Source organism: Saccoglossus kowalevskii, chromosome 3 (assembly GCF_978046115.1).
Source record: "Saccoglossus kowalevskii chromosome 3, keSacKowa6.1, whole genome shotgun sequence".
Classification (NCBI taxonomy): Eukaryota; Metazoa; Hemichordata; class Enteropneusta; family Harrimaniidae; genus Saccoglossus; species Saccoglossus kowalevskii.
Window position 1 is genome coordinate 11,561,814 of NC_140643.1, and position 16,905 is coordinate 11,578,718.

At 35.2% G+C, this 16,905-nt stretch overlaps 1 protein-coding gene across 1 annotated transcript in view; it reads left to right on the top strand.

Annotated features, from left to right (window-relative positions):
• The first annotated feature begins 470 nt into the window (after positions 1 to 470).
• The window catches only part of LOC100369329 (uncharacterized), a 53,896-nt gene continuing 37,461 nt past the window's right edge, over positions 471 to 16,905 (top strand). The window contains exon 1 of the mRNA XM_006818775.3: positions 471 to 586. Within this exon, the coding sequence (XP_006818838.3) occupies positions 565 to 586 (22 nt within the window). The 5' untranslated portion in view covers positions 471 to 564. The remainder of the gene's footprint in view (positions 587 to 16,905) is intronic.

Sequence of the window (16,905 nt, forward strand, 5' to 3'; positions counted from 1 at the left end):
TGAGTCTTTTTTCACGGTGCATGACGTCATTATTGCCTAGCCGACAAGACACGTTATGGCACACGTTGAACCACAGAAAACTACTTTAAAAAAGATTGTGGGGCCCAGTGAACGTTGAACGCGATTCAATAAGTCCTTTCAAATCGGATAATAGCGTAATGCATGATGTTAGCTTACGCGGCGGAATTAACACCTTCGGTTGAAATGATAACAGCAATGTACCAAGTAAACAACTGGACGGACCATGCAAATTACGTTTCCCATGACGCACTGGTGCAATCCCTGGGATTGCGGAGCCGAGCTTTAAAATTTAAATAAACTGTCCATTGCTTACCCTAAATAAAAATGCTTACCTTAAACTAGATCAAGTTAGTCCCTAATGATTTACACAGAAGTCGTACCTCATTGTTAATATCTTTTTGATCACTCAAATAGCGCCCTCATACTATATATAGGTCAACACAGAGGGTGCTACAACTAATGGCAAAGGTCGCCTAGAATCATAGTGTCTTTAGATCAATACAGATTTGATTGACGACGTATACGGCACATATCTACTAAGATATGGCAAGTCATAGTTCTCAAGGTAAGCTGATGTGTATGGCTATAACTTCATAACACCAGATTTCGTGTAATGACGTCTCACTTATACTTCTCCACTGTCTTGTGCACTGACTTCATTATACCCAGGTCACTCATAGTACCAGCTGAGTGCAACCTCGGTATGTTCGGCCTGTACTGCAAATACTAGTAAGCCGCAACTCAGCCCATAATTTTCAGTAAAATTCTCACCGACAGGTTTGTTTATTCGTGTCTTATTGTCATGGAAAAGACTTTTGTGGTAACGCATATTCTCTCTGGACAACCACTCGTCTTGGGGTAAATTGTGAGCGAAATTCGCTGGGAACAATTCTGCAAGGCGGCAAAAATGTGTTCACCATGTTAAATAAAGAATTTCTGTCGTACATGATGAGCAACATTCTTCTTTGAAGCAGAAGGCCGGTAGAAGAAGAAGCTACTATTTAATATTTATATTTAAAGCGACAATAGCTGTTATTTTGAACATGTTTTTGTTTGAATATAGCTTCATACTGATGACAAAATATTACTGAAATATTACTTATTTCGCGTGATAGTACACAATGCCAATATAATATCACTAAAAATGCAAGGTGAAAACTAAGGGTCGAGTCATCGCCATTTTGTTAAATTCGGTCACGCAGTGTGGACCGTAAACTTGAAAAATGATGAAGACCGACGCACACTATTATGGGATATGGCACATAAAATCATCAGCGAGAGTCCGTCAGAGAGAGGCTTAGCCTCTCAAGATGGCAACGTAATTGACATTCCGCCCAAGGCACACGCATGTACCGTAATCCCACGGGTTCGTTTGTCAAATTTTGGATTTCAATAGATGGCGCCCTCTGTAAACATGCAACTGATTTATTGTACAAACAGAAGTATAGAGCATATACTGTATGCTGTACCTTCAATGTCCGCATTTCGGTAATAGTCGTTACAAATTGACACCGGTGACACAGGAATTGTTAGGTTTTATTTTCAATAAAAATAAATATAGTTACAGCTATAGGCGCTTTAAATGTAAATGATTTAAAAATAAAATAAAACTTGGTATTGATACATATATCGCTATTTTGAAAACAAAGTATAAATAAAAAAGTTCTGGATACACGTGAAAAGATTCCCCTCCATTTCAAATGGTTAATCATATGTGCAAGAATTCATATTAATATTATAAATGACATATTTATGTTCACGAAACTTCCAAAAGCGTCACAGCTTTGTGAAATTTGCATTTGTATTCGTAAATCATTTGTAAAATATGCGATAAGAGAGCATAGAAGGCGTACAATAGAAATATTTAGGTTTTCAAGACACATGTCTTGGAAACCTTTTGTAATTGTTATGTTTTTTATTATTATTATTATTATTATTAGGTTTTCAAGACACATGTCTTGGAAACCTTTTGTAATTGTTATGTTTTTTATTATTATTATTATTAGGTTTTCAAGACACATGTCTTGGAAACCTTTTGTAATTGTTATGTTTTTTATTATTATTATTCCGCCAGATTTTTCGCTAAGCGCCATTCGAACACCGTTGCACATATTTTGAAAATGTTTGCACATGTTTGTAAAGTCTGATGAGATCTAGTGCATATCCTAAGATGACGCATATTGGTCACGTGGTACGGCGGCCATTTTGAATTTAAGGCGAAAAATGGCATGCTCATTTAAACACCTTTCTGAGGGTCTAGGAGTCTCAAACTTTCGCTTAAAAGAAGCATTGACCCTAGAGCTACGTATTTCATGAAAAAAAAGTTGAACGGTCATGTGACTTTTTTTTCTAGAATTTTCTGAAATATTGTTTTGCATCTCATTTGCATAATTTTGATCGTATCAAAATTCCACGCCATAATTTTGAAGAACATCATACATACTACAGATTAATCAAAGAATCATGAAAGTGCGACCAGTAGTTTTGGAGCAGTTGATTTATGAATATTTTTCACATTTTATATAAAATAGTCAGCAATGTTGCATTATGGGAAAGGGGGGAGGGCCCATATACAATACACATTGAATTGACATATATTGAGAACTACTGTATATACAAACATGGAACTAACGCTATATTGAAGACCAATGACAAGAGAATTGACCAAAATATTGGATGACCATATATGGTCATGCAACTCATTAAATATGCATGTCTCTAATATCTCAGGCACTATTGCAAGTACAAACATGGAACCAATGCTATATTGAAGACATTGGACAAAAGAATTGACCAACATATTCGATGACCATATATGGTCATAGAACTCATTAAATATGCATATCCATATTATCTCGATCACTTTTAAAGATATAGACATGTACCCAAATCTATATTGAAGACATTGGACAAGAGAATTGACCAACACATTCGATGACTATATAAGGTCATAGAACTCATTAAATATGCAAGTCTCTAATATCTTAGGCACTGTTACAAGTAGGAACATTGAACCAATGCTATATTGAAGACATTGGACAAGAGAATTGACAAACATACCCGATGACTATATATGGTCATGGAACTCATTAAATATGCATGGCTATAATATCTCGAACACTATCACATATACAAACATGGGACCAACGTTAATTATCAGGGCTATTGCAAACAGTCATATATGGCCATGCATTGCATGTGACTTGGCCATGTGCCATGGTCTTGAAAACCGGTGATTGCTGCTATGCAGCTATATTTAGGGTTTCGAGCCCATTTGGTCGAAACCCTATTGTAATTGTTCCGTTTATTATTATTATTATTATTATTAGGGTTTCGAGCCCATTTGGTCGAAACCCTTTTGTAATTGTTCCGTTTATTATTATTATTAGGGTTTCGAGCCCATTTGGTCGAAACCCTTTTGTAATTGTTCCGTTTATTATTATTATTATTATTATTAGGCTTTCAAGTCCCTTCAGGCTTGAAAGCCTATTGTTTTTGTTATGTTTATTATTATTATTATTATTATTATTATTAGGCTTTCAAGTCCCTTCAGGCTTGAAAGCCTATTGTTTTTGTTATGTTTATTATTATTATTATTATTATTCTTCCGCCAACTTCAAACGACTTCTTCTCTGAAACGGCTGCACCATTTTGCCTGAAAATTTGTATATACCTTCTACATGTCATGCCATTAAAAGTGACTGAAGCAGATTTTCGATTAGTCACGTGGTTCGGCCGCCATGTTGGAACTCATTAAATATGCATGTCTCTTGTAACTCAAAAACTATTGCATGTACGAACATGGAACTAACGGTATATTAAAGGCAACGGACAAGAGAATTGGCCAAAATATTCATTGACCATATATGGTCATAGAACTCATTAAATATGCATGTCTCTTATATCTCAAGCACTATTGCATGTACAAACGTGAAACTAACGGTATATTAAAGGCAACGGACAAGAGAATTGGCCAAAATATTCGTTGTCCATATATGGTCATAGAACTCATTAAATATGCATGTCTCTTATATCTCAAGCACTATTGCATGTACAAACGTGAAACTAACGGTATATTAAAGGCAACGGACAAGAGAATTGGCCAAAATATTCGTTGTCCATATATGGTCATAGAACTCATTAAATATGCATGTCTCTTATATCTCAAGCACTATTGCATGTACAAACGTGAAACTAACGGTATATTAAAGGCAATGGACAAGAGAATTGGCCAAAATATTCGTTGACCATATATGGTCATAGAACTCATTAAATGTGCATGTCTCTTATATCTCAAGCACTATTGCATGTACAAACGTGAAACTTACGCTATATTGAAGGTAATGGTCAAGAGAATGAGGCACCATATTCGTTGACCATATAAGGTCATATACCTCATTAAATATGCATATCTATAATATCTCAGGCTCTATTGCACATACAGGCATGGAACCATTGCTATATTGAAGGCTTTGGACAAGAGAAATTGTCAACATGTTCAATGACTATATATGGTCATATAACTCATTAAATATGCATGTCTCCAATATCTCATGTACCATTGCATGTACAAACATGGAACTAACGGTATACTGAAGGCTTTGGACAAGAGAAATTGTCAACATATTCGTTGACCATATATGGTTATAGAACACATTAAATATGCATGTCTCCAATATTTCAAGCACCATTGCAAGTGTAAACATGGTACCAATGCTATATTGAAGGCACTGGGAAAGAAAATTGGCCAACATATCCGTTGACCATATATGGTCATAGAACTCATTTAATATGCATGTCTCTAATATCTCAAGCGCTATTCCATGTACAAACATGGAACAAACACTATATTGAAGGCAATAGAAAAGAGAATTGGCCAACATATCCGTTGACTATATATGGTCATAGAGCTCATTAAATATGCATATAATATCTCGAGCACTATTGAAGTTAGAGACATGGAAATAGCGCTACAATGAAGGCATTGGGCCAGAACTTCGTGTAACCTACACCTATATACATTGCACAAATCAAATCTTCAATCTTTTTTTCCCCAAATTTAATGGTGTTATGGCTCCTTTTTCTTGAAAGCCGTTAATAGCTGCTCTGCAGCTATATTTATTATTATTAGGCTTTCAAGTCCCTTCAGGCTTGAAAGCCTATTGTTTTTGTTATGTTTATTATTATTATTATTATTCTTCCGCCAACTTCAAACGACTTCTTCTCTGAAACGACTGGACCATTTTGCCTGAAAATTTGTATATACCTTCTACATGTCATGCCATTAAAAGTGACTGAAACAGATTTTCGATTAGTCACGTGGTTCGGCCGCCATCTTGGAACTCATTAAATATGCATGTCTCTTGTATCTCAAAAACTATTGCATGTACAAACATGGAACTAACGGTATATTGAAGGCAACGCACAAGAGAATAAATTGGCTAAAATATTCCTTGACCATATATGGTCATAGAACTCATTAAATATGCATATCTATAATATCTCAGGCACTATTGCACATACAGACATGGAACCAATGCTATATTGAAGGCTTTGGACAAGAGAAATTGTCAACATCTTCAATAACCATATATGGTCATATAACTCATTAAATATGCATGTCTCCAATATCTCAAGCATCATTGCAAGTATAAACATGTTACCAATGCTATATTGAAGGCACTGGGAAAGAAAATTGGCCAAAATATTTGTTGACCATATATGGTTATAGAACTCATTAAATATGCATGTCTCTTATATCTCAAGCACTATTGCATGTACAAACGTGAAACTAACGCTATATTGAAGGTAATGGTCAAGAGAATGAGCCAACATATTCGTTGACCATATAAGGTCATATACCTCATTAAATATGCATATCTATAATATCTCAGGCACTATTGCACATACAGACATGGAACCATTGCTATATTGAAGGCTTTGGACAAGAGAAATTGTCAACATGTTCAATTGCCATATATGGTCATATAACTCATTAAATATGCATGTCTCCAATATCTCAAGCACTATTGCATGTATAAACATGGTACCAATGCTATATTGAAGGCAATAGCAAAGAGAATTGGCCAACATATCCATTGACCATATATGGTCATATAACTCATTTAATATGCATGTCTCTAATATCTCAAGCGCTATCCCATGTACAAACATGGAACAAACACTATATTGAAGGAAAATAGCATAGAGAATTGACCAACATATCCGTTGACCATATATGGTCATATAACTCATTAAATATGCATGTCTCTAATATTTCAAGCACTATAGCATGTACAGACAGGGTACCAACGCTGTATTGAAGGCAGTGGAAAAGAGAATTGGCCAACATATCCTTTGACCATATATAGCCATGGAACTCATTAAATATACATCTGTATAATATCTCGAACACTATTGAAGTTAGAGACATGGAAATAGCGCTATAATGAAGGCATTGGGCCATAACGTCATGTAACCTACACGTATATACATTGCGCAAATCAAATCTTAAAACTTTTTTTTTTTCAAATTTAATGGTGTTATGGCCCTCCTTCTTGAAAGCCGTTAATAGCTGCTCTGCAGCTATATTTATTATTATTATTATTCTTCCGCCAACTTCAAACGACTTCTTCTCTGAAATGGCTGGACCGTTTTGCCTGAAAATTTGTATATACCTTCTACATGTCATGCCATTAAAAGTGACTGAAACAGATTTTTGATTAGTCACGTGGTTCGGCCGCCATCTTGGAACTCATTAAATATGCATGTCTCTTGTATCTCCAAAACTATTGCATGTACAAACATGGAACTAACGGTATGTTGAAGGCAACGGACAAGAGAATTGGCCAAAATATTCGTTGACCATATATGGTCATAGAACTCATTAAATATGCATGTCTCTTATATCTCAAGCACTATTGCATGTACAAACGTGAAACTGACGCTATATTGAAGGAAATGGTCAAGAGAATGAGCCAACATATGTGTTGACCATATAAGGTCATATACCTCATTAAATATGCATACCTATAATATCTCAGGCACTATTGCACATACAGACATGGAACCATTGCTATATTGAAGGCTTTGGACAAGAGAAATTGTCAACATCTTCAATGACCATATATGGTCATATAACTCATTAAATATGCATGTCTCCAATATCTCAAGCACTATTGCATGTACAAAAATGGAACTAACGGTATACCGAAGGCAATGGACAAGAAAATTGACCAACATATTCGTTGACCATATATGGTCATAGAAGTCATTAAATATGCATGTCTCCAATATCTCATGCACCATTGCAAGTATAAACATAGAACTAACGGTATACCGAAGGCAATGGACAAGAAAATTGACCAACATATTCGTTGACCATATATGGTCATAGAACTCATTAAATATACATGTCTCCAATATCTCAAGCACCATTGCAAGTATAAACATGGTACCAATGATATATTGAAGGCAATGGACAAAAAAATTGGCCAACATATCCGTTGACTATATATGGTCATAGAACTCATTTAATATGCATGTCTCTAATATCTCAAGCGCTATTCCATTGACAAACATGGAACAAACACTATATTGAAGGCAATAGAAAAGAGAATTGGCCAACACATCCGTTGACCATATATGGTCATATAACTCATTAAATATGCATGTCTCTAGTATTTCAAGCAGTATTGCATGTACAGACAGGGTACCAACGCTATATTGAAGGCAATGGAAAAGAGAATTGGCCAAAATATCTGTTGACCATATATGGTCATAGAACTCATTAAATATGCATATATAATATCTCGAGCACTATTGAAGTTAGAGACATGGAAATAGCATTATAATGAAGACATTGGGCCAGAACATCGTGTAACCTATACGTATATACATTGCACAAATCAAATCTTCAAACTTTTTTTTTCAAATTTAATGGTGTTATGGCCCTTCAGGCTTGAAAGCCGTTAATAGCTGCTCTGCAGCTATATTTAGGGTTTCGAGCCCATTTGGTCGAAACCCTATTGTAATTGTTCCGTTTATTATTATTATTATTATTATTATTATTATTATTCTTCCGCCTAAATTTTTGGTCACGCTTTATGTCAACACCGTTGGACCGATCAGTTCCATACTTGCCACAATGGTAAAGCTGTATGAGATCTGGTGCATATCCTAAGTTCAGACACATAGGTCACATGACCAGGCCGCCATCTTGGATTAAAGGCGAAATTTTCAATGCCGAATTGCGCACCTTTCTGAGGGTCTGAGTGCTCCAATTTTTTTATGATAGTAGCAGTGCGACAAGGGCTACAAATTTCATCAAAAAAAACTTTAGCGGTCACGTGACTTTTTTTTTTAGAATTTTTTTAAATTTTGTTTTGCATCTCATTTGCATAATTTTCGACAAATCAACTAACCCTGAATAACTTTGAAAGATCATATGACATAGTATTTAATTCCAAAATATGGAAGTCCAGGCGATTAGCCGTTTTTTATAAGAAGATTTTAGAATGTTTTTTCATATTTTTTTGTTCTTTTATATGGTCACGTGACCTCATTTTATAGACATAATTGCAATATCTTAAGCACTGTTACAGTTAGGAACATGCAACTAGTGCAATATTGAAGTGATGGTACATGAAATTCTACTAACAAACAAGATGACCATATATGGTCATGTGATCTCATTAAATATGCATAAATGTAATATATCAAGCACTGTTACAGATAGGGACATGCAACCTGTGCAATATCGAAGCTATAAGACACGAGATGTTACTAACTAATGTGATGACCATATATGGTCATGTGACTTCATCAAATATGCATAAATGTAATAACTCAAGCACAGTTACAGACGGGAACATGCAACCAGTGCAATATTGAAGTGATGGTACATGAAATTTTACTAACAAACACGATGACCATATATGGTCATGTGACCTCATTGAATATGCATAAATGTAATTTATCAAGCACTGCAAGAGTTAGGGACATGCAACCTGTGCAATATCGAAGGTATGGGTCAAGAGATGTGACTAACTAATGTGATGACCATATATGGTCATGTGACTTCATTAAATATGCATAATTGAATTATCTCAAGCACTGTTACAGACATGAACATGCAACCTGTGCAAAATCGAAGCTGTGGGACATGAGATGTGAGTAACTAATGTGATGACCGTATATGGTCATGTGACGTCATTAAATATGCATAATTGTAATATCTCAAGCAGAATCACAGATAGAGACATGCAACCTATGCAATATCGAAGCTATGAGACAAGAGATGTGGCTAACTAATGTGATGACCATATATGGTCATGTAATTTCATCAAATATGCATAAATGTAATAACTCAAGCACTGTTACAGATAGGAACATGCAACCCGTGCAATATTGAAGCTATTGCACAACAGAAGTCACTAACATATCCGATGACCATATATGGTCATGTGACCTCATCAAATAAGCATAAATGTAATAACTCAAGCACTATTACAGACGGGAACATGCAACCTGTGCAATATCGAATCTATGGAACAAGAGATGTGACTAACTAATGTGATGACCATATATGGTCATGTGACCTCATCAAATATGCATAAATGTTATATTTGAAACACGGTAACAGATAGAAACACACAACCTGTGCAATATCGAAGCTATGAGACAAGATATGTGACTAACACATCTGATGCCCATACACGGTCATGTGACATCGTTAAATATGCATAAATGTAATAACTCAAGCACTGTTACAGACGGGAACATGCAACCTGTGCAATATCGAATCTATGGAACAAGAGATGTGACTAACTAATGTGATGACCACATATGGTCATGTGACCTCATCAAATATGCATAAATGTTATATCTCAAGCACTGTTACAGATAGGAAAATGCAACCAATGCAATATTGAAGTTATTGCACAACACAGCTGACAAAAACATCCGATGACCATATATGGTCATGGGACATCATTAAATATGCAAGATTGTAATACATTAAGCACTGTTACAGACAGGAACATGCAACATGTTTAGTATGAAGGCCATGCAATTTCCTTTAATATATTATTGTCAATGATGCTGATTTTGGAACGCTGCTAATAAGTCAGTGGGCTCGAAACCCGACATTGCTGCAACGCAGCTATATTTATTATTATTATTAGGCTTTCAAGTCCCTTCAGGCTTGAAAGCCTATTGTTTTTGTTATGTTTATTATTATTATTATTATTATTATTATTATTATTATTATTATTATTATTATTATTCTTCCGCCAACTTCAAACGACTTCTTCTCTGAAACGGCTGGACCGTTTTGCCTGAAAATTTGTATATACCTTCTACATGTCATGCCATTAAAAGTGACTGAAACAGATTTTCGATTAGTCACGTGGTTCGGCCGCCATCTTGGAACTCATTAAATATGATTCTCTCTTGTATCTCAAAAACTATTGCATGTACAAACATGGAACTAACGGTATATTGAAGGCAACGGACAAGAGAATTGGCCAAAATATTCGTTGACCATATATGGTCATAGAACTCATTAAATATGCATGTCTCTTATATCTCAAGCACTATTGCATGTACAAACGTGAAACTGACGCTATATTGAAGGACATGGTCAAGAGAATGAGCCAACATATTCGTTGACCATATAAGGTCATATACCTCATTAAATATGCATACCTATAATATCTCTGGCACTATTGCACATACATACATGGAACCATTGCTATATTGAAGGCTTTGGACTAGAGAAATTGTCAACATCTTCAATGCCAAATATATGGTCATATAACTCATTAAATATGCATGTCTCCAATATCTCAAGCACTATTGCATGTACAAACATGGAACTAACGGTATACCGAAGGCAATGGACAAGAAAATTGACCAACATATTCGTTGACCATATATGGTCATAGAACTCATTAAATATGCATGTCTCCAATATCTCAAGCACCATTGCAAGTATAAACATGGTACCAATGATATATTGAAGGCAATGGACAAGAAAATTGGCCAACATATCCGTTGACCATATATGGTCATAGAACTCATTTAATATGCATGTCTCTAATATCTCAAGCGCTATTCCATGTACAAACATGGAACAAACACTATATTGAAGGCAATAGAAAAGAGAATTGGCCAACATATCCGTTGACCATATATGGTCATAGAACTCATTAAATATGCATGTCTAATATTTCAAGCAGTATTGCATGTACAGACAGGGTACCAACGCTATATTGAAGGCAATGGAAAAGAGAATTGGCCAACATATCCGTTGACCATATATGGTCATAGAACTCATTAAATATGCATATTTATAATATCTCGAGAACTATTGAAGTTAGAGACATGGAAATAGCGCTATAATGAAGACATTGGGCCAGAACGTCCTGTAACCTACACGTATATACATTGCACAAATCAAATCTTCAAACTTTTTTTCCCCAAATTTAATGGTGTTATGACTCCTTTTTCTTGAAAGCCGTTAATAGCTGCTCTGCAGCTATATTTATTATTATTATTATTATTATTATTATTATTATTATTATTATTATTCTTCCGCCAACTTCAAACGACTTCTTCTCTGAAATGGCTGGACCGTTTTGCCTGAAAATTTGTATATACCTTCTACATGTCATGCCATTAAAAGTGACTGAAACAGATTTTTGATTAGTCACGTGGTTCGGCCGCCATCTTGGAACTCATTAAATATGCATGTCTCTTGTATCTCCAAAACTATTGCATGTACAAACATGGAACTAACGGTATGTTGAAGGCAACGGACAAGAGAATTGGCCAAAATATTCGTTGACCATATATGGTCATAGAACTCATTAAATATGCATGTCTCTTATATCTCAAGCACTATTGCATGTACAAACGTGAAACTGACGCTATATTGAAGGAAATGGTCAAGAGAATGAGCCAACATATGTGTTGACCATATAAGGTCATATACCTCATTAAATATGCATACCTATAATATCTCAGGCACTATTGCACATACAGACATGGAACCATTGCTATATTGAAGGCTTTGGACAAGAGAAATTGTCAACATCTTCAATGACCATATATGGTCATATAACTCATTAAATATGCATGTCTCCAATATCTCAAGCACTATTGCATGTACAAACGTGAAACTGACGCTATATTGAAGGAAATGGTCAAGAGAATGAGCCAACATATGTGTTGACCATATAAGGTCATATACCTCATTAAATATGCATACCTATAATATCTCAGGCACTATTGCACATACAGACATGGAACCATTGCTATATTGAAGGCTTTGGACAAGAGAAATTGTCAACATCTTCAATGACCATATATGGTCATATAACTCATTAAATATGCATGTCTCCAATATCTCAAGCACTATTGCATGTACAAAAATGGAACTAACGGTATACCGAAGGCAATGGACAAGAAAATTGACCAACATATTCGTTGACCATATATGGTCATAGAAGTCATTAAATATGCATGTCTCCAATATCTCATGCACCATTGCAAGTATAAACATAGAACTAACGGTATACCGAAGGCAATGGACAAGAAAATTGACCAACATATTCGTTGACCATATATGGTCATAGAACTCATTAAATATACATGTCTCCAATATCTCAAGCACCATTGCAAGTATAAACATGGTACCAATGATATATTGAAGGCAATGGACAAAAAAATTGGCCAACATATCCGTTGACTATATATGGTCATAGAACTCATTTAATATGCATGTCTCTAATATCTCAAGCGCTATTCCATTGACAAACATGGAACAAACACTATATTGAAGGCAATAGAAAAGAGAATTGGCCAACACATCCGTTGACCATATATGGTCATATAACTCATTAAATATGCATGTCTCTAGTATTTCAAGCAGTATTGCATGTACAGACAGGGTACCAACGCTATATTGAAGGCAATGGAAAAGAGAATTGGCCAAAATATCTGTTGACCATATATGGTCATAGAACTCATTAAATATGCATATATAATATCTCGAGCACTATTGAAGTTAGAGACATGGAAATAGCATTATAATGAAGACATTGGGCCAGAACATCGTGTAACCTATACGTATATACATTGCACAAATCAAATCTTCAAACTTTTTTTTTCAAATTTAATGGTGTTATGGCCCTTCAGGCTTGAAAGCCGTTAATAGCTGCTCTGCAGCTATATTTAGGCTTTCAAGTCCCTTCAGGCTTGAAAGCCTATTGTTTTTGTTATGTTTATTATTATTATTATTATTATTATTATTATTATTATTATTCCGCCAACTTCAAACGACTTCTTCTCTGAAACGGCTGGACCGTTTTGCCTGAAAATTTGTATATACCTTCTACATGTCATGCCATTAAAAGTGACTGAAACAGATTTTCGATTAGTCACGTGGTTCGGCCGCCATCTTGGAACTCATTAAATATGCATGTCTCTTGTATCTCAAAAACTATTGCATGTACAAACATGGAACTAATGGTATATTGAAGGCAACGGACAAGAGAATTGGCCAAAATATTCGTTGACCATATTTGGTCATAGAACTCATTAAATATGCATGTCTCTTATATCTCAAGCATTATTGCATGTACAAACGTGAAACTGACGCTATATTGAAGGAAATGGTCAAGAGAATGAGCCAACATATTTGTTGACCATATAAGGTCATATACCTCATTAAATATGCATACCTATAATATCTCAGGCACTATTGCACATACAGACATGGAACCATTGCTATATTGAAGGCTTTGGACAAGAGAAATCGTCAACATCTTCAATGACCATTTATGGTCATATAACTCATTAAATATGCATGTCTGCAATATCTCAAGCACTATTGCATGTACAAACATGCAACTAACGGTATACCGAAGGCAATGGACAAGAAAATTGACCAACATATTCGTTGACCATATATGGTCATATAACTCATTAAATATGCATGTTTCCAATATCACAAGCACCATTGCAAGTATAAACATGGTACCAATGATATATTGAAGGCAATGGACAAGAAAATTGGCCAACATATCCGTTGACTATATATGGTCATAGAACTCATTAAATATGCATGTCTCTTATATCTCAAGCATTATTGCATGTACAAACGTGAAACTGACGCTATATTGAAGGAAATGGTCAAGAGAATGAGCCAACATATTCGTTGACCATATAAGGTCATGTACCTCATTAAATATGCATACCTATAATATCTCAGGCACTATTGCACATACAGACATGGAACCATTGCTATATTGAAGGCTTTGGACAAGAGAAATCGTCAACATCTTCAATGACCATTTATGGTCATATAACTCATTAAATATGCATGTCTGCAATATCTTAAGCACTATTGCATGTACAAACATGCAACTAACAGTATACCGAAGGCAATGGACAAGAAAATTGACCAACATATTCGTTGACCATATATGGTCATATAACTCATTAAATATGCATGTTTCCAATATCTCAAGCACCATTGCAAGTATAAACATGGTACCAATGATATATTGAAGGCAATGGACAAGAAAATTGGCCAACATATCCGTTGACTATATATGGTCATAGAACTCATTAAATATGCATGTCTCTTATATCTCAAGCGCTATTGCATGTACAAACGTGAAACTAACGCTATATTGAAGGTAATAGTCAAGAGAATGAGCCAACATATTCGTTGACCATATAAGGTCATATACCTCATTAAATATGCATATCTATAATATATCAGACACTATTGCACATACAGACATGGAACCATTGCTATATTGAAGGCTTTGTACAAGAGAAATTGTCAACATGTTCAATGGCCATATATGGTCATATAACTCATTAAATATGCATGTCTCCAATATCACAAGCACTATTGCATGTATAAACATGGAACCAATGCTATATTGAAGGCACTGGGAAAGACAATTGGCCAACATGTCCGTTGACCATATATGGTCATATAACTCATTTAATATGCATGTCTCTAATATCTCAAGCGCTATTCCATGTACAAACATGGAACAAACACTATATTGAAGGAAATAGAAAAGAGAATTGGCCAACATATCCGTTGACCATATATGGTCATAGATCTCATTAAATATGCATGTCTCTAATATTTCAAGCAGTATTGCATGTACAGACACGGTACCAACGCTATATTGAAGGCAATGGAAAAGAGAATTGGCCAACATATCCGTTGACCATATATGGTCATAGAACTCATTAGATATGCGTATATATAATATCTCAAGCACTATTGATGTTAAAGACATGGAAATATCGCTATAATGCAGGCATTGGGCCAGAACGTCGTGTAACCTACACGTATATACATTACACAAGTCAAATCTTCAAACCTTTTTTTCCAAATTTAATGGTGTTATGAATCCTTTTTTCTTGAAAGCCGTTAATAGCTGCTCTGCAGCTATATTTAGGCTTTCAAGTCCCTTCAGGCTTGAAAGCCTATTGTTTTTGTTATGTTTATTATTATTATTATTATTATTCTTCCGCCAACTTCAAACGACTTCTTCTCTGAAACGGCTGGACCGTTTTGCCTGAAAATTTGTATATACCTTCTACATGTCATGCCATTAAAAGTGACTGAAACAGATTTTCGATTAGTCACGTGGTTCGGCCGCCATCTTGGAACTCATTAAATATGCATGTCTCTTGTATCTCAAAAACTATTGCATGTACAAACATGGAACTAACGGTATATTGAAGGCAACGGACAAGAGAATTGGCCAAAATATTCGTTGACCATATATGGTCATAGAACTCATTAAATATGCATGTCTCTTATATCTCAAGCACTATTGCATGTACAAACGTGAAACTGACGCTATATTGAAGGAAATGGTCACGAGAATGAGCCAACATATTCGTTGACCATATAAGGTCATATACCTCATTAAATATGCATACCTATAATATCTCAGGCACTATTGCACATACAGACATGGAACCATTGCTATATTGAAGGCTTTGGACAAGAGAAATTGTCAACGTGTTTCATGACCATATATGGTCATATAACTCATTAAATATGCATGTCTCCAATATCTCAAGCACTATTGCATGTACAAACATGGAACTAACAGTATACCGAAGGCAATGGACAAGAAAATTGACCAACATATTCGTTGACCATATATGGTCATAGAACTCATTAAATATGCATGTCTCCAGTGTCTCAAGCACCATTGCAAGTATAAACATGGTACCAATGATATATTGAAGGCAATGGACAAGAAAATTGGCCAACATATCCGTTGACCATATATGGTCATAGAACTCATTAAATATGCATGTCTCGAATATCTCAAGCGCTATTCCATGTACAAACATGGAACAAACACTATATTGAAGGAAATAGAAAAGAGAATTGGCAAACATATCCGTTGACCATATATGGTCATAGATCTCATTAATTATGCATGTCTCTAATATTTCAAGCAGTATTGCATGTACAGACAGGGTACCAACGCTATATTGAAGGCAATGGAAAGAGAATTGGCCAACATATCCGTTGACCATATATGGTCATAGAACTCATTCAATATGCATATATACAATATCTTGAGCACTATTGAAGTTAGAGACATAGAAATAGCGCTATAATGAAGGCATTGGGCCAGAACGTCATGTAACCTACACGTATATACATTGCACAAATCAAATCTTCAAACTTTTTTTTCCAAATTTAATAGTGTTATGGTCCCTTTTCTTGAAAGCCGTTAATAGCTGCTCTGCAGCTATATTTATTATTATTATTATTCTTCCGCCAACTTCAAACGACTTCTTCTCTGAAACGGCTGCACCATTTTG